Source organism: Apteryx mantelli, chromosome 3, assembly GCF_036417845.1.
Source record: "Apteryx mantelli isolate bAptMan1 chromosome 3, bAptMan1.hap1, whole genome shotgun sequence".
In the NCBI taxonomy this organism is placed as follows: domain Eukaryota; kingdom Metazoa; phylum Chordata; class Aves; order Apterygiformes; family Apterygidae; genus Apteryx; species Apteryx mantelli.
This window is the reverse complement of record NC_089980.1, coordinates 77,805,559-77,824,393: the sequence shown is the minus strand read 5'-3', so window position 1 is coordinate 77,824,393 and position 18,835 is coordinate 77,805,559. Positions and strand designations below refer to the sequence as shown.

The following is an 18,835-nucleotide window of genomic DNA, read 5'->3' as shown; positions in this document are numbered from 1 at the left end:
AGAACAAGAACAATATTATATACTCTTAAGTATCGCTATCTGCGGTTTTTAGTTACAGGACCAAGCTCCCAAAGCAGGACATCTGTACTTCACATTATGATACGCATCTTCTACAAATAAATACCATATGTCTTTATACAGTATCGTATGTACACAGAAAAGAACATTTGCTGCATGCAATATTAAGTCACATATGAAAATTCCATTATAATTAATTTGAAAGCATCATATTATGACAGTGGCCTAAGCCTAAAATCTGGGGGAAAGGGGAAGGAGGAAAGAGAGAGAGACTGAATGGGCTTGATCCAGGTACACAGAGCTCTTACAAATCTAGACAGGGATGGGAACAAGATGTGAGGCAAAACAGGGCAGAAGCTACATCGCGCCCAGCAAGTCCACTCCCAGCTCCAAAGGTGCACAGCCCTACGGCTCCATCTGTCCCCGTCCTGCAGGCTGCCTTGCCAACCCGGGCAGGACTCCCAGGGGATTCCAGCTCTGAAGTTTTCCTTAAGCCTAAAAATTTCAAATGCACACTCCCTCATGGGGACCAGCACATAGCAGCAATGCTGGGAAGGCAAGGAAGGAACTGCCTGTCCCCAGGCTGATCTGGGAGAGAAATGCATCTTTTGATTTCCAACAAGGTGACACAGTTCAGCCCTTTCCTACCAGAGGCACTAAAGGAAACTGCTTCTTAATATTTTCTGCCCTGAAAACACACTCTTGCAATATTAAAGAGTTTCTCTGGACACAAGAAATATTTCATTGTGTAAGCAGTCAATTTAATTGTATAAGCAGTCAATTCTATCTCAAAGGATAAAGAATAATCCACTCACCAAAGTAAGGCACCTGGACAAAGCCTTATTATATATTTATAAAGACTGTACAAGTTCTAATAGCTTAACACCGAAATGGAAGCATACACTTGTCAGCTTCAGAAGGATTTAAAACCTATAATTAATGTCAACAGAGCAATGGCAAGGGAAGTTGAAATTCTGTAACACAAAATCTACAACACATTTTAACATAAAGGAGAAAGCAGACATTCAAAGATGACAAATACCCTTATACCTAAACAATACTATTTGCCAAATTCTCAATTCTCTAAATGCAAGACTGGTTTGTATACTTGACAGCTTCTGCCATCCTTGTTGTGTGTCTTTACCTGAGGTACTCATATCCCCTCGCTCTTTGAAAACCTGGAAAGTGCAATAGAGAATTCAGGGTTATTGGCATTGACTCTGCCATCTAGACAACTTCCCTTTTTTGCTGTTTCACAACAGCTCATCCTGAACTAAGCAAATCAGTTAGCAAGATTTTTGCAATGCCCTCTGAGAATCAGTGTGGCTTTTTGTTACCAAGTACACACAATATTGCTTTATATGAGATAATACACAGAAGCTGCCTCCACACTGTTCCACAAGACTGCCCGAGTAATGCTCTTCGGCTCAGGTCCTTCTCAGTTCACACTGTCTTCACTCCAGCGCAACCTCAGAGGGCCCTCAGGGGAATTCCCCCAAGGGCGATACCTCAAAGCCACCCCACACTTTCCAGTAATTGCAAGAGGCAGACACCATCCTTTGAGCACCCTTCTTGGAGTAGCCTAAATCTGGATTCCTAAACAACCGTGTGCTAGATCCCTGGATCCCCCTGTCCTCACACACAGGCCTCTTCAAACACAGCACAAGCCAGCCTATCACAGTGACCCTTTGAGTAGCTAAGCCACCTCACACAAAAAAAACCCTGTGCCATTACTTTTTCCCTTGTATTATTCATTCATCTTGATACCGCAGAAGACTTCCCAGAACAGGACACAGGACTCAGACTGAGCCTTGTCATTAGTTTTTCCTTAATGCCATTTAATCCTAGAGGTCCTTAGGAAAACACCTGCATGATATCCTTTAACGGAACCAGAATATACAGTTGAGTCGCATCTGTCCAGCAGTTTTCCATATATGAGCATGACACAGCTGGATTTGCCAACCACCCTGGCTTTCTTCCAAGCTATCAAGCCAGAGGAACTGGGGCAGGCAGACCTTGGTGTATCTAGCAGAAAGAACATGTAGGCATCTTGGCAACATCTCCTTGCTTTAATGTTTTCCTCAATATTATGGAGAGCTCACCCAAACAGATGATGAGCAGGCCAAGTCCCAAATGCCTAGCAGCAGCAATTGGGTGGCAATCTTGCAGAGCAGGTGCTTCTGGAAAAGTAAAACCAAGAGGCATGAGGGAGCCCTGGTAATGGAAAAAGACCAATAGCCTCTTCTGGCCTCCTTAGGGCCTCCTCCTTAGGGCACTACATGGATACGGATGTCCTACCCGTATCCTGGCACAGCTGAGCGTGTCATGACTCCTCACCGCAGCAGTACATTCCCAAACTTCTCAGATGGCAGCTGGCTGGAAGCCGACTGCATGGCATGTGGACTCACAGAGACTGAAGACCATCAAGGAGACAGTGAAATTCCTGAGGTAAAACTGTCAGGCTACTGTTTGATAGACTACCCCCATGGACAACTACCAATGAGCAAAGCAATGTACTTTGGGATCAGGATGAAGGCCTGAGAAACATGTGTTCTGCATCTCCAGACATAATGATGACCAGCCACAAAGGCAGCCTCTGTATCAATAAATGAATGTCCTGCTCTTGATCTGGAGGACGACATGGCCCTACGGATTTACTAACAGCACGTGTACAGTCATATAGTAAGATCCATCAGGTAGCTATGAGAGGAGAGCAGCAGGCAGGGCGCCATGAGTATGGCTACATGGCATGCCCCAGCACTCTGCACACAGTAGACGAGCTGCTGGCAGAGAGGACAACCAGTGAGCCCTGCCAGGCTCGTGGGATACACGCCTTACGGCACTCAGTAAGGGCTGCAAGGTGCTTCCTAGAGGCATTGAGGACCTGCTGTGTGGGTGCAGACAAAGTATTTTCACCACTTAGCCCTTGGGGGCTTGGTGGGGCCAAAAAGTGAGCTCAGCAGCATGCCTCTGATGTACTGGTCTCTTCATCATGAATTACAAATACCAGCTGGAGATGCTGGTGCCCTATTTCATACTTCGACAGTCACAGAACAATAGCCAGTTCTACACTGTAATTCTAGTAATTCCTCTAGGTCCCACAGAGATATACAGAAGGTGAACTTCCCTCTTCCTTCCTCTTGAGAACATGGTTTGCTGTGGATTGTAATAAAGATGGATGAAAATGCCATCCTTAGTAGTTATCCTACTAGTTACCTCAGCATTATCCTGTTCCTTACTAAGCTCAAACAGTTAAGCTCACACCCACAAAAGACTCTGGGAATTTATTAGGTACTGCTTAAAAATAAAGAAATAAAAACCCTGACAATTTGCTTAATTATCTTGATTACATTTTGAAATCAATAGGATTATGCCAGATTCTCTTTCATATAAATTCACCTCCATTTCATTTTGAATTCTACTTCATCATAGTAATGGGGGGGGGGTAGTATTGCAAAAGCTATAAAAGGGCAAGATGGATTCCATATTGTCTTTGACTTAGCTATAAAATATGCTACTGACTGAATTATGATTGCAGTCTTTTAAGCTTTCTGGAGTGTTCAGCTATCCCTCCACTGAAAGGCCCTTTTGATTCACTGGTGGTTTTCTCCCTCTTTATTCCTACTGCTGCAGCCCATTCCTTATATTGTTTATTAGCTCTCATGAAAGTCCCATGCATGGGGCCTGTGCAAGAGAGCCCCAGTGTCCTGAGAAGAGGAGAAAAACACCATCATTTACAGGCAGCAAAACAATCAATCACCTGCATTCAAATAATACTCAGGTATTTCCAAGGCACTGTCTGCAGCAAGAATATAGTTCAGCTTACTACTGAACGGGAAGCTTGGAAAAGGCTGTGCTGCCAAAAGAACATGTGCTCTAGCAATTACATAGAGATATTGCTGTGTATGGTAAAAATACTTTACACATTATATGCATTATTGCAAGTCATTTCCGTGTTTAAAGTACTAGCAGTTGCTTCTGGTGACACCAGCAGCCTGAAATGGGACAAAGTATCATCTCTGGCTGGCTCAGGACAACCCACAGAACAAAAGAAAGATAGTTAAAGTTTAAAATTAAAGCTTTAAAATGCTACAATTCACCCACTGATTATTATAAGCTGCAAAAGTGTTGCTCCTACTTTCAAAATTGTCTTATGATGTTAGGGTATGTTTCCCTGAACAATTTTTGTTTTTCCGCCCTGAGTCAAAATATCTAATTTCACACTAATATTTTGACTCAGACAAATTTCATCAGTCTTAAGAAAACTCCTAATACAATTTAAGCTACAGGTAAGTGAGAAAAAGGTCTTAAAACCAAACAGAAAATAATTCAGTAATGATATAAAGAATGTATTGGCATAAATGTATCTTTTTATACATAAAATGAGGGATGCATCTAAAAAATAAAACCTGGGATAAGAATAAGAACAAAACGTGTTTAGCAATTCCAGAACCCTACAAAAGTAAGACAACTTCAGCCTTAAATATGAATAGATCATATTCCATTATATTATCACGCTATTGATATGGGAATAAGTTACTTGAATGAGAAATGAGATTCTAATCACCTAGGAAGTTTTAGATGAAAGCAACAGCTGAATAGCCTTTAAAATTATTGGAACAATGGTGTGTAAAATGAGAAATTGTCTGGTTACTTTTCATTTGTAGACTTCCAACTTTCCAAGCATTCTGAAGAACAGAGTTTTTTTGCAAAGACCATAGTATTGTGGGATATCTGATGGACTTCACCAGAAAACCTTTTCAATTTTTATAGCTTTTAAGCAGTTCTACACTGTTCTGAGCATGAGTCCCCCATTATATCATATATTAAAACAGAGATATTCATTAACAGATGATGTTGCACACTGTACCAAAAAGCTTCTACCTCCCAGTCCTCATCTGCAAGTTTAATAAAACAAAATGAAAGGAAAATAAAACAAAACTTAAGGAAGAGGTTAATAGGCATATGTACAAAATGACCTGTATGCTCAGGTGGGATGAAATCTTCACACGACAGAGAACAGAAATCAGACTCCCACAGAATTCCAGATAATCTATCCCTATATAAGCATATATATTAAAACAATGTATGTATTATAGAATGGAAGGGCAGAAATCCATCAAAACAGAGAAGAACTTCTAGCCACAATTAAAGGAAAGCAGAATTGTAGACAGAGGTATATAGTAGCCTAATAACAGGTTTTTATATCAAAAATTATTGTCTAGAGCAACACTGCTAACCAAAAACTTAGTGTTCCAAGCCAGCAAACTAAATTACAACTATAGCTGTATACAAAGATATTTTGTGAGAAGCCAGGATATGTTGTAAAAAACAATATTTACCAATTAACCCACTTTAAAATGTTTGCATGTACATGCACTAAGATTATCCATACCCTTACCTATAAGGAAGATTGCAAATAAAATGAAAATTTAATGTATTAGTATACCCAGGTCTTCTGTTTATGAAGACTATCTCCCACTAGTGACTTGAGCAAGGTAATCTACTTGGAGAAACACCCTCTAATGATCTGAAGCCCTTTTGGATTAAAGCTGAATTATATTTTCATGTGAAAATATCCATGTGACAAGACTGGGAGGGCATGAAGGAAACAGAGGTTCAAAAACCTCCAAGAGACTGACATAATGGAGCATGGTACAGAAGCCACCAACCTTGTCCAAAATCAGAAGTTGTGCACCTGTGTCAACACCATACCACATGTGGGGGAAAAGAACAAATAAAAAACCAAACAACCAACCCAAAACACAAGCTCGGTTAAAGGAAATGCTTTCTCAACCTAGGCTCAACAGCACATTAATACAGCTGTACTGTTATAGTGATGGAGAGGACACACCTATCAATCAAACAGGCTCAGCCTGGTGCTAGCTTAAGGATTTGAGACTATTGCAAGACAGGGAGATGGGGGGAGACATGCCCCAAAAAAGCTACTGCTAAGGGCAGCCTGCTAATCTAGCTGTGGGAAGCAATCCCAGCATTCATAGGAGAGGGAACTTCCAGTCGCTAAAATCCCTGTAAGAGACTGGCTCCAGGGTCCTACAAAATTTTACCTACACACCTTAGATCACAGCATACAGTTGGAATGGTTTGAAGAGACTAGTACATAAAGTTGCTTATTCTGAATTAATCTTTGACCTCCCTTCCCACTGGCATGGTCCTGTGAAGATGCACTCACTGAAGGCATTTTTTACATTGCTAAGTAACTATACCTCACTTTGCAACTTCTCCAAAAGTATACAATAAAAACTGATTTTTCACCTAATCTGTATTTCAGAGATTAAAAATATATTTTTATCTAACGCGAAATTTCTTAAAAGAAATCATAACAACCTATATTGAGGTTTGTGTTTAGTGAAATCCTCATAAATTTTGATGAGCTGTCCCTACTCTACCAGGAGGAAAAAAAATGTTTTAATTTGTTCTTGTGCACACCATCCATAGTAACAAATTCAAACACAGTATTTTTCTTAGCTTTTACCTTAGAGAGCAACAAGTACCATAGTGTGAATATCCTTCTCTGAAAGGAGAAGGCAGAAAGAATTCAGGTCACTGGACTGATGTTTGGACATTGTAATTAGTACTAATATTTTTAATGACCTATATAAGATATGTATAATATCTTATATATTTAATGTCTTAACCCCTTTACTCTTGCAAAAGAAAATATTACTGAGATGAAAACACAGCTTGGTTCTGTTTTCTACAGTAAATCATATGACTTATTTTGATTATAGTTCTCATTTATGATATTGCTTTGATGTACTACCCTGCACACCAAGAAGTTAAAGTGATCTTTCTGGTGCAAAGTTCAGAGCAAAGAAAGGTGTGTTTAAACACAGTATAATCCAGCAAGCTTTCAAAAGCTTATCAACTGATTACTGTAATTTAGAAGTTGTATTTTAAATTACTTCATTACAGAGTGTGGTAATCAAAGTTGGGCTTTTGTCTCTTTTTGTGAAGCACTGCTCACTGTGTTTAAAAAAAATTAAATGATTTTGAAAGATGCTAAATCTCCGTTGCGTTTTGCACATTTGCTCTTCTGTGCGTAATAGAACAGCTGTCCTGACAAACTATCAAATATGGCAATGACTTAGAAATAGAATAGTAAAAAATACCGTGGGGATCTGATTTTGTCAGAACATCACCTTTTGTCATCCAACAAGCTGCATGGCTTTTTACATACAACTTAATTGTAGACTAGGTAAAGGAAGTGGCACAGAATGGAAATGGGACCCATCAATGCTTTGTCAAGTCATCAGGGCCTATTTCACAGAATTTGTCTGTTCCTCAGAACCAGCCATGCTATCTTGTGGAAAAGCTTTATAGATTTGCTCACTTTGACAGCAGTAACCTATATCATTGATTTTTTCAGAGCCAAACTGGTTACCAGTCACCAGCAGCCAGTAAGTTCTCCATCCTATAATTAGGACCATCACTTCCTAATTCTACTCTCCCAAGGCAGTCTCCATGCCAGTGCTTAACTACCATAGAGCTGCAGTCTGTGTCCACCTCTATTACCCACAATGTTCGGTCCTCTGGACTATATCAGGTTTGCATCACAAGTTGCTTCGATCACAAAACTGGCTCCTTGCACTGGCTGTTGTAGATTCAAGCACAAGCTCTCTGCCCCATGCAGAAGCTTTGCAGCCATGGCAGTTGCATGCCTAGCACCTGAAAATGGCAATAAGAGCTATATTTCTCCATTTTGTATCTTTGTGTCACTTTTTTTTTTTTTTAATTCACCGCTGCAAAGATGGTACATTATGAGACCAAAAGCAACTTACCCACAATTCAGTGAGGAGAGCACAGATGTTCCACAGCACTTCCCACCAGGTAATGCAACTGGATCCCAAGGATCTCTTCTCACACTGCAACATGCTTTTTGCAGGTAGAAGACATGCACTACTGAATCACCAAACACTATGAGTCAGGACTAAATTAGTCAGAGTTTAAGTTTATGCTAGCTTCAGAGTGGCTGCAAAAGGACAAACTATACCTGGACGGAATAAAACCCAGCCAGTACAAAGTTAAGCCATCAAATATTTTTAACAATTCTGAACTGACAGAGTTAATCAGCCCTTTACATGATGTGGCCATAGCCAGTACCAGGACTTATAAAACTGAGTGACCTCATCAAATCACAGCCTCAGAAGGAACATGTTAAGCTGACACAAATGTAGGCTGCTGCTGTAGAGTTCTGTCAAATCTTTCCTTTCTTGGGGGTTTCCATCACTCCCCTTTTGTCAGCACTGTCATTGGTGTAGTCACTTGCTGAGCCAGGTTAAGAAACCAGTCTGTCTGAAAACCACACTTGCAAAAAATATTGTTTTCAGTTGGATTTTTTTGATCCAACTCAGCCTGCCTCAACCAGCTAAGAAATGCCACTGCCAGGCAAGAAAAACATTGGGAATGTGTAGGTGGGTTCTGGAAGGAAACTCTGCTTTCAGCAAAGTCCACGCTCATTTCAGTCCGCGCTTAACTTAATGTGGCCGTGACTTGCACCCACTGTCACTATACAACAAAGCCTCTGCTGGTTAACGACAAGCGCTAGGAGACATTCTGCGATGAAGGTAAAAAATTTCAGTAAAATGTGGTATATCTCTCAGTAAAATGTGGTATATCTCTCTTGAGATAACACTTTCAACAGAACAGGATATTCCTCAAGTCTACCTGGAATAGAGGCTTCTCTAGGAAAGGTGGCACGGCCAAGCCATCCAAACTAGTTTAGTGAGACCCAACCACCCACTCTCCATGAGCGATAGCGATGGGGATGACTTTTCCCACAATGACAGTGCTGTTACTGGCTTTCCCTTACCTGGTTCCAGCAAAGGAAATCAAGCTGTGAGGTTCCAGAAACCACACTACAGATGTTGTTAGATTTATCGTCCTCTTACCAATTGCTGAGAAAGCATTTTCCATTGGCCCATGGTAACCATAGCTCTGGTCTCACGCTATGACCGGCAGGTAAGTAACAGCTGTGTATATAACAGTATTTACCATTGCTTCCTGGCTGTTCTGTAGTAGAGACTTTTGGTTATTGCTCTAAGCTCCTTAGCTTGTACCTGGGATCACAGACTTATAAGGATGGCTACAATCACAGTTAAATGAATGCTTGGGCCATTAAGAGCGTACAAGAACTTCCTGCTTTTTTTATACAGTTAAAGGCTAACGTTGCACTCTCTTAAATCAATGGCAAAGCTCCCATTTACATCTTGGTACAGTATACTCCTGGACCTTGATGTTGTATTTTATTAAAGGCAGAGACTTTCTGATAGAGGGAATATTTCAACAGTAAGCTTGAGTCTAGCCAACTATTGTTCTGACAATTACTCAGAAATCAGCTAAAAACAATCAAATGATTTTAAAAAAATAAGAATTAAACAAACAAGGTACTTTACTAAATGCTGTATCACTAAACATTGGAAAAAAATTCTCACATATCCTGTTAAGTAGTCTCCCTCTTTTCAGATGGGGAAGTGAAGTCAAAATATCTGACTTCCCCAAGTCAGAGTGAAAGTTGTCTATGTGATTTAAGGACCGGCGGACAGGAAGAAAAGGAGGTCTGAGGAGCTGTAAACTAAAGACTTGTACTGATGTTAAATCAAGCAAAATACACTATTCTGCTGCAGTTTGGCACTGAGTACACATGACAAGATGTTTATTTATTCGCTGAAGACAGCATTACTCTTACCTTTTTGCTTTCTCTTGTATGGGATGACTTCAACCATCTTTCTAAACATACCAGAAACGTTCATTTTGCTCCTCCTCAAATACTTCACTTCACCCCAAAACCCCTGAGTCCTCCAAAAAATACTGTGGGCACTACAAAGCAAATATTCTAATATATTTTTACACATTTCCCACCTTTTGGCCTAAGAGGCCTCCCTAGAAAAGAAGGATGTTGTAGAATGAAGTCAAGTAAAATCCCTGAAGTTCTAATGGAAGCACTTCAAGGCTAATGGGGCCAGGGTGGTGTAGCATGAAGGACAGGACACAGAAAGACTCACAGAATGACAGAATGAAGGGGTATACTGAATAGTATATCCCACGCTTTTCCGTGTGGGATAGGTGTGACCGGGTAAAGTAACTGCCTCTGTGCCTACTTTTACTCTGCACTAATACAAGCCAGTTGACACAAAGCAATGACCAAAAGGTTCATAGTTTCACCTTTTGGGGAGTTTGGGGGAGTCTTTATATGCTCACCCCATTACACTACTTGGGCTTTGACTAAAACTGTGCCCTAAAAAATGATTGTTAAAAATCGTACTTTAGAAAACCTTCATAAACCAGGTCTATTTATTCTTATACTTCCAAATTCTTAAAAAAAAAAAAAAAAACTACTCTTTTCCTGCTTGTTTGGCTAGAAATATTTAAATTCCCTGCCTGAACACGATTATTTTGAGATCAAGATTCCAAGGCTGAGACAGGTTCATTAAAAACAAGCAGCTCGCACAAAATAGCCCATTGTCATGTTGGAAATACCAAAAAATTATAAGTGTGGAATTTCTCTTCCCTGGCCAAGTTCATTAACTGAGGAGTCTGAAGTGGATAATCAGTGACCCACACATAACAGGAATCTACAATGCCACTCACAGCAGGAACTCCTCTGTATCACTTACTGTAATTATGGGCTCAGTTCAGTTGTAGTATTCCAGTTCATAAGGGGAAAAAAATGAAGGTACATACTCAGTAACTCCAGTAAAAAAACATTAATTACAGAAAAGGATTCTTGCATTGCAAATGTTTCTGGAGCACCCATAAATAGCCTTTTAAAGCCTTATAGCTTTCAACTCCAACCTCTAGTAACAGTCACAAAACAAGAGTAAAATACTGGCAATAATAGTTAATTAACATTTTTTAATTGAGTGACAATATAAGCAGATTGAAAATGCCATTAGGCTTATTTGAAAACAAGTTCAACAATTCTGCTCTTCAAAGAAAAAGAACTTATAGACATAAATAAAAATACTCCTGTCATATCACATTTAGAGCTAACATAAAAGTTCAGATTTACAAGGCTCCTCTGGCTCTTTCCTCATCGGAAGTTTAGTTACATTCTATTTTTGAATAAAGTCTGCATGCTAACAACAGCACATCTAGTAACATATTGTACTGTGTTCTGTATTATCTGGCTATGTACACACTTGGGGAAAAAAGGGAAAGCCCTTAATTAAAATGTTCAAAAGGCTTTTATGCTCCACATATAGCTAGACAAGCATGATATCTCTTTCTCTGTATGTCATTAAGATAAAAAAAGAGAGCCTACATTCAGAGGGCCCTGATTTTCCCCTCCTATGCTACGTAGTTCCACTGATTCAGCGCAGTTATTCTCATCTTATATCTATCTAAGGGCCCAATCTCAAGTAGGACTGAATGGACTACTTTCACTGAGAGCAAAGAACATAACATCAAATCTACATCTATGATGACAAATGATGTAGGTCACTTAATCAACTGGGCTTGTTGGAATCATGTTTTATAATCCTGGCAGATGCTAAATGCATGTCAGAGCAAGGAACAGTGACCATGTCTACATAACGGAGGACTGCACCGAAAAAGGAGAACTTAAGCAAATCTAGGGCTCAGAAAGCACATGCAAGTCAAAGCAAGTCCCACCAGGACGTTTAGCAAAACAAGACAATGTGACTGTGATATATACAATTTGATGAGATGGTAAATAGCAGTAAGGAGGTGATTTTACATTTGTAGGTGACACTCATGAGACTGACACTGAAGTACTCCATGTAATTTGGGTTCATGGGGAGGACAGGATAAGAAGCAGGGCAAATGTAAAGGAGGATGCTGAAAATGGGAGAGACTGAAGAGCCACAAAAACTGCTTTTAGACTGGAGAAAGCAAGACTTAAAGAGAATTATTTGCTCAGTTTAGCAAAGTAAAATTGAGTAGTAACTTAACAATAGGTTAAAAGGCACTAGGAGGGCTTTTTAATCTAGAAAGACATATTTTAATGTCTAGAAAGACATATTAAGAACCAAAGGCAGAAGCCAGATAAATTCAAAAAAGAAATCACATGCAAACTGGCGAAGCGGGAACCCAAGGAAGGCGGGAATCTGGAATCCAGGGAGCAGGAAATGGTGGGCTTCCACATCTCGCTGTCTGTAGATCAGGTTATTGGGATTAACACAGTGGTAACTGAGCAACAAAGTAAGTGTCTGCAGTATACTACCGATTCATATATTCACAAAGCACAAAAGAAACAAAAGCGATTCTGACCAGAGCGACTTAGTGCATTGCTGCCTATCAGCTCCATTTGAGTATGTTGGTCTGCATCAGACAATAAACACTGTACAAATTACCAGGCAAATCCAAGGCAGGAAAGATTTTTTTAATGCATTTAGATGAAGACTGTGCTTATGTAGAACCTGTAAACCTAGCAGGTAAAAGATTGCTATGATTTTGTAAAGTCAGCTGTGGTGCAATAGATCTTTGTTTTGCAAAAACAAAGCAACACGTAGAAGGTTCTGTGCTGAGCCATCCGTATTGGCATCATGAAAGACAGATTACAGGGGTTAGCAACAACAAATGTTATGATGATATGGAAAACCTGAAATCTGTGCTGAGTTAGCAGATTGCAAAAGAAATTGCAAAAGGGTCTACTAGTGTAAGTCAGTTCTAATAATCAGCTTGTTTGCTGCTTGAACACTGGGTGTTACATGTATGCCTCACAGGGCTTTAGTCCTGCATACTGGATTACGCAGGATTTCATTGCTGAGAGTGAGTCATTGGTGGGAAAAGAGGAGGGGGAGAGCAATGAGAGCTTTTCTCCCTGGAGAAAGGAAGATGAGAGGAAGATGAGGCCTTGAGAAAAGGCCTGAATTCAGGCTTACTACCGCATTTTTTCTGGGCTTGAGATACAAACTGTTAAGTCTTCAGATCAAACTGAGTAAATATTTGAACAATGAACAAGGCAGATAATTCTGGTAATGAAAGAATAAATTCCTCCTGTATATGTGATTTGTATTGTCTATTATGGTCAACATTAAAAAAAATTATATATTGTGGACAATTCACTGTTTGAAAGTCTGTCTTATTTGAAGCTCAAAGGACTTCTATCTTCTGATTTCTTTCTCAGGGAGACCAAATAGCAAGTGAGTAAGGTTAGAGGTTAGTTGTCTGTAGAAAACACCAAGTTTTTGTGCCCCTTCCTTGTCACTGATCCCCACAGTGAACACAGATACTACTGCCATGAGTTAGTAAGGCCCATATTTAAAGATACGTAAAAATAAATATTCTGTTTTAAGCAGACTAACACAGTAATCCACAGACAAAGGGCAACTTCTCTAAATTTCAGTTGACATCTCCCCATGTAAGTCATGGGGATTCAGTAATGAAGTAGGGCAGAGGACCTCAGGGAGAGCAGGTCCTAGCTAGCAGGCGTCACTCAAAACAGGAGATTTGAGGAGGTGGCAGTCTTCTCTTTTACGGTAGCGAAAGATTATAGCACTTTTTGCAGAAGTAGATGGGCTTTTAGTTCCACCTAAGGGAAACCAAACTTCTTGTTCTCATTTTGCAAGTGCGTATCAGCTAACCAGCGCAAGATTTAAATAGGGCAGAATAAGCGAGGGGGAGCCCAACCACACAGCCTCTGAGGAGAACCATGTTTTCGTCTTTATGCAATGTTTGAGTCCTTTCGGAAGCCATTAGCAATGTGAAGACTCACAGGCTCTTTGGGAGCACATCATGTTAAAAAGGCACCGGCTTGCAAAGCTTCGAAACTCCAACTGGTTTTCCTCTGCATGAGTTTAAGCGCATGCGAAGGGCACGTGCTGGCTGCTGGTGAGCAGGCACCGTGACTCACTGGAAACAGATATAGGGAGACGCTGACTCACGTGACAATTTGGAGCAGGAAGAGAGAGACAGCACACAATGGCAGCCTCCTAGGGGAGACAGAAGGTAAGGAGGAGAGAAAAGCAGGCAACCATCTACAGCCACAACTTTTAAAATCATTTAACTGTTACTTAGTCTGGATTTTAAGCTTGGATCTTGAAAATGCTGCATAACACAATTTTATTTTCCTAGTGCACTGGTACGCATGCAGTTAGTTCTGCCTGCATTCAGTTACTTGCGGTTTTGCTATATCCTATTTCAAATCCACTGAACACTCCTGACTTGGCCTTAGCCTGGTCTTAAATATACTTAAATATATATATATATATATATGCATGTATGTATATGTATGTATACGTACACATTCACTCTTGTACAGGAATAGTCCTGTAGACGACTCTCTGGATGAGACTCAGCTGCCCAAAGGTAGCCACACGCAGCCATATGAAAAGCCTGTCACTACCTGAAATGTGGCTGGCAAACTTGACACAGGACCTGCAGGCCTTTCTGCCACAGCAGGTAGGGGCAAAATCCCCAGCAAGGAACCTAAACAGAACTGAACACCTATGCTTAAGCAGGTGACTTGCGTGTTTTGTGTTCGTGAGGGTTGCATGCCTATAAACGGCTGCTGGAGCAGGGCGTTGGACCAAAAATAGATTCATTCTTACTTACTGCAGTCCATGTAATTACAAATGCTTCTGCAGGAAAAACAAGAAGAAACAATGTACAACCCTGTAGGTGGACATCATAAAGAAAAGGGGATGACACCAAAATACAAGTAGCAAGAGAGTCAATAAAGCAATAGTGGATCTAATGGGTTAAAACTGGGAAGTGAGAAAAATTAAGCAATATGGGGAAGAGAGCTATTAAAATTCAGTTTGATACTGGGTAATCTGCCTTTGCAATTTCTCTAAAAAGTTCTTAGATAAAAGCATAAGTATACTACAGAAGTTACCCACAACCAATTTATAAAATATATTTATAAGAAGATATTCCTCCAACTGTTACTTTAACATAAAATATAAAATAAACAAATACTGTCTGCAAAGACGACAGCTCTGATCAAGTCAATATTGCTAAACTGTCAAACTTGAAAGTAATCACACTAAGGCTGATTTAGATTTTAGCCTAATGAACCAGTGGTAATATAGGCCTTTCCTACATTTCACAGGGTCAGCATGCTTTTAAAGAACCAGAAAGAAGTGTAAAACAGCTGAAAAATTATTTACTTGTCAGATCAGTAAAATTCAGAGTTTTATGAAGCAAGACTTCTCTTAGGCCTGAAGAAAAAAAATGGTTAGGAAGTATAGCCCTTTCCTAGGATGTCACTGCATTTGGAGCACAGTCAATGTCTTGCTTTTTCCAGGACATTTGTACCGTGTAGGAGATTTATCTCCAATCCTCAGAAGACAATGTAATCTCTAACAGTTATTTTTTTTGAATGTCCCTGAAAAAAATAATTCAACATAGTTTAACTCTTAGTCTTCCTAATATTTTGATCCCTGTTAAAAATTGAAGAATTTTCAAATAAGCAGAGGGATGCTAACTTAGAGACAGTGAAGTTTTTGTTGTTTTTGTTTTGTTCTTTTTAAAAAGAGAAAAATAAGTTACAATTTCACACCAGTAGTAAAATCAGAATCTGGATGTCAGAACTTGTATGCTTACATACTGTGCAGGGCATAATGGAAGAACTTATGAATAATGGAAGAACTTCCACAAAATATTTCAGAACAATACAGCTTTGGGAATTTCCTTTATTATTATCACATAGTTCTGCACATATTGGGAATGTTGATGCAGAATGGAACTGATTAGAAAAAGGGAAAAAAATTCCCACAGAAACATTCAAAACTTTGAGAAAAGTTTTTTTTTGGGAAAAAATGCAATATTACAAGTAATTGCCCCCCCTCCTTGCTTCCATGAAAATAAAATTCCAAATGTCTTTAACTTCAGAAGTGAAGTGGGAAGAGACTGGGGATATAGGGTGGGCGAGAGCAGAAGTATAAGAACCATGGAGTTGAGATCCTGGTTAATGAAGATGGGAGGCATAGGACTAAGGTCCAAATTTAGAGGGGTACAGCAGAAAGGTGGAGAGTCATTCTTTGGGATCTTAGTTTAGAGAGCGAAATAGCAACAGTAACATGGCCTGGAAAGCCACAACAGGGCCAGTGGTGGAACTCAAGCAAACTCAGTGTGGGAACCCCCTGTTCTACCTAGCTTTAACATACACATTTCTATGATATATGTAAGAAAAGGAGATTGCTCTTCACATTTTATCCCCCCCCACATACACTCCTTTAAACCCACAGGGCTTGTTCCACATCAGAACAATTCCTGAAGGATCATTGTTATTTGTATGGCAATATCTCACTTAACCCAAGAGGCAACCTCCAGAAGCAGCTGCAAATTAGAGGGAACCTCATGAGATCATTCCTCCTAACACTGCTGTATTAGCACAGGAGAGCAGTTTCCAGGTTACGGAGCGGGTGCCCAGGACTGCCTTCATTCATCCTGGGCCTCCGTGGGTGAAGAGTAACTGCAGCTCAACGCAATTACGTATCTAGTCAGTCCTGCATAGAAAGAGGGAACCAATCCTGACAAAGTTTATAGAAACACAGATCGTTATTCAGGGATTATCCCAAGGAACAGGGGAAGTGGTTTTCACTGTCCTTTCTGAGTGATAAAATTGAGGAGAGGTATGAGAAACCTTAGATTAGAAAAATCACCACAAACAGTAATAGAGAAGGTGGTAGATTTTGTGATTTCCTTGCAGAAATGCACATATTTTGCATATACTAGTAAACAAATGGATCTGCAGTGCCCTTACATACATAGCTAAGTTGACAGCAGGAGTTAAAGCAGAATTATTACTACCATTAATTATGAGGAAGGGAGTTCCTCAACAAACAAGAGGGTTTGTGGTTCAAACACTGGATAGGCTGTATTTCTCAGGTCAGCGCTTGCCTTTGCCATGGACTGACTGTTGGTGTGACATATTGTGGTGTACCAGTTATCTTTTGTCCAGGGTGACGTATGGTACTTCCTTTTTTTTTCCCCCCCTCAGACTGCCATCTCTTTGATCAGAAATGCTCTTCCTATGCACGCATGTAAGTCATGTGCCAGTTTCAATACCTTTCCAGCTTCAGCTGGCTCCCCAGCATTAATAAAAGTCCCACCCTTTTCAATAGGACCTTTGTTGACAGTTCCAGCAAGAGAGAGACAAGACTGAATGGGCCATAACGACAAAACTCCTTTCCACACACAGTCTCTCCGGGTGCTGCTATGGAAAAGCCTGCAATGCTTCTGCCTATATTAAACATTCATTGTGAGGCACTAGGAGGTTTCTCAGCCTTCAGGCTGGCCAGTCATCAATTCTGCCTTTTAAGCAAAAAATATAAATCCTTAAAAAAATTATCTTGCCCTTACCCACACCATATTTCAGCTCATCTCATTAAAAAAAAAATAATAATGCAAAGAACAAAGCAGTAACGTGCAAAGGGGTCGCGTGAAAATCTGTGCAGGGTATCCCACAAACAGCTCCCAGAAACTGCTAGGGCACAGCCACCTCCGAAGCCGCGGGCAGCACCCCTCCTTGCGCCCTACAAACCCTCCGCGCTCTAGGTCTAAAAATGCCCAGCCGCGAGCGAGCCGGCTCACGACGCCCGCAGCTCGTTTCAGCCCCCACGCTACCGCTTTCAACGGCAGGCGCCGTGGCAACAGCGGGCGTTTGCTGCTGGCGCTGCACCTTGAGCACACCTGCGAAACGCCTCGGGTTTTCGTGAAGTGCGGAAGTCATTAGAGAACAGGGGGGAAAAAAGTTTGGAAAAATGCGGGGAAAAGTGCAAAGACGGAGAAAACTTGCTAGGGCGCGCAGGGGACTAAGAAAACACGACCAGCCCGTGCAGGAGCTCCGCGCGGAGCCCGCTCCGCTGCCTCTCCGCGGCAGAGGGGGCAGCAGCGCGGCGCAGGGCGGCCGCCGGCAGCGGGGCGCCTCTCCCCGCCGCGCCGCGCCGCACCTGCCGCCGGCCCGGCCCGGCCCGGGGGCCGCCGCGCGCCCCCGCCCGCCGCCGCTCACCCGCCGGGGTCGCCGCTGGGGTGGTAGGCCGTCAGCACGACGCCGCGGGAGCCGGACAGCCAGCTCATGGTGCGCGCGGCCGCATCGCTCCCGACGGCGCCGGCGCGCAGGGGGCGGCGAGGCCGCGGCGCGGCCCGGCGCGGCCGCCGCCTCCCGCCGGGCGCGGAGCGGGGCAGGGCCGGGCCGCGGCCGGGGGCGGAAGCGCTTCCTGCGCCGCCGCTGCCGCTGCCGCCGCTGCCGCCCGGGAGGTGCCGGCAGGGTTGCGCGGCACAGGTTGCCCTCCCGCCCGGCAAATATGAGCCCCGTGATGTGAGCTCACAACGCCCCCCTTTAGAAAAAAAAAAAAAAAAAGATATCTATATCTATATCTATATGCACACTTTTTCTTTTCCTGACGGCCGCTTCCCAGACCCCATCTCCACGGCGGGCAGGCTCGCAAGGCGACGGCAGTGCCGGCCGCTGCTGGGAGCCCCTCTCTCTTCGGGTTTTCCCCCGCCGGTTTCAATGCGAGAGCGCACATGAATAAAGTGAAGTGAATGTTTCACGCTGCTCTTTCTTTCTTCCTTTCCTTCTTTCTTCCTTTCCTTCTTTCTTCCTGTCTTCCTGTCTTTCTTTCTTTCTTTTTCTTTCTTTCGTTTTCTTTGCAGGAGCAAGGCTTCGTTTGTGAGTAGATGCAGTTATTGCAACAAGCCATATGAATCGGGAGTAAAACAATAGAACTGTAAAGCAAAATGTGTTTCTATGCGACAGCTTTAACATTCTTGTATTTCTATACACCATGTTAATATTCAACAGTGTCATTCCTTATTCAGGCTAGAGTTTATTGCAAAATATTAAGAAGAAATCAGTCAATTATAAAGTTCTGCACTTTGAAAA

At 41.6% G+C, this 18,835-nt stretch overlaps 1 protein-coding gene across 3 annotated transcripts in view; it reads right to left on the bottom strand.

Moving 5' to 3' along the window:
* The window catches only part of ARHGAP18 (Rho GTPase activating protein 18), a 70,911-nt gene extending 52,538 nt beyond the window's left edge, over window positions 1–18,373 (bottom strand). Inside the window, exon 1 of one of the 3 annotated variants that reach the window (XM_013959127.2) lies at window positions 18,340–18,373. Coding sequence is in view for 1 of the 3 variants with exons in the window: in XM_067293741.1 (XP_067149842.1) it covers window positions 17,960–18,027 (68 nt within the window). In the remaining 2 variants the exon portion in view is untranslated. Of the gene's footprint in view, window positions 1–17,959; window positions 18,028–18,339 lie in introns of those variants that run through there. The other 2 variants (XM_067293741.1, XM_067293742.1) reach the window with 2 other exon arrangements.
* Window positions 18,374–18,835: the final 462 nt, after the last annotated feature.